At 51.4% G+C, this 259-nt stretch overlaps 1 protein-coding gene across 2 annotated transcripts in view; it reads right to left on the bottom strand.

The window, feature by feature from the left end:
* syn3 (synapsin III) overlaps positions 1-259 on the bottom strand; it is a 55,088-nt gene that overhangs the window by 41,774 nt on the left and 13,055 nt on the right. For both annotated transcript variants that reach the window (XM_016452157.1, XM_016452158.1), the window contains exon 3: positions 66-123. In XM_016452157.1, coding sequence (XP_016307643.1) covers positions 66-123 — 58 coding nt within the window. The remainder of the gene's footprint in view (positions 1-65; positions 124-259) is intronic.

Raw genomic sequence — 259 nt, 5'->3', positions numbered from 1 at the left:
CACTCACTCACACTCACACACACTCACACTCACACACACTCACACACACACACTCACACACTCACCTGCTCCACGCGGACCTCATACTCGCCGTTCAGCTTCCGTCCTCTGAAGTACTTCACCCTGAAAAACAGCACAGGAACCTCGTCACATCAAACAGCAGACAGGTCTGGATCATCTACAGCATTCTAGAGCAGTGTTTCCCAACCGGGGTGCCGTCTGTCGAGAGCAGGGGTGCCGTGTAAAAAATCATTTTTTT

Source organism: Sinocyclocheilus anshuiensis, unplaced genomic scaffold (assembly GCF_001515605.1).
Source record: "Sinocyclocheilus anshuiensis isolate Anshui unplaced genomic scaffold, SAMN03320099.WGS_v1.1 scaffold1543, whole genome shotgun sequence".
NCBI classification, from domain to species: domain Eukaryota; kingdom Metazoa; phylum Chordata; class Actinopteri; order Cypriniformes; family Cyprinidae; genus Sinocyclocheilus; species Sinocyclocheilus anshuiensis.
Note: the sequence above shows the minus strand (reverse complement) of the source record. Positions and strands in the feature narration are given on the sequence as shown.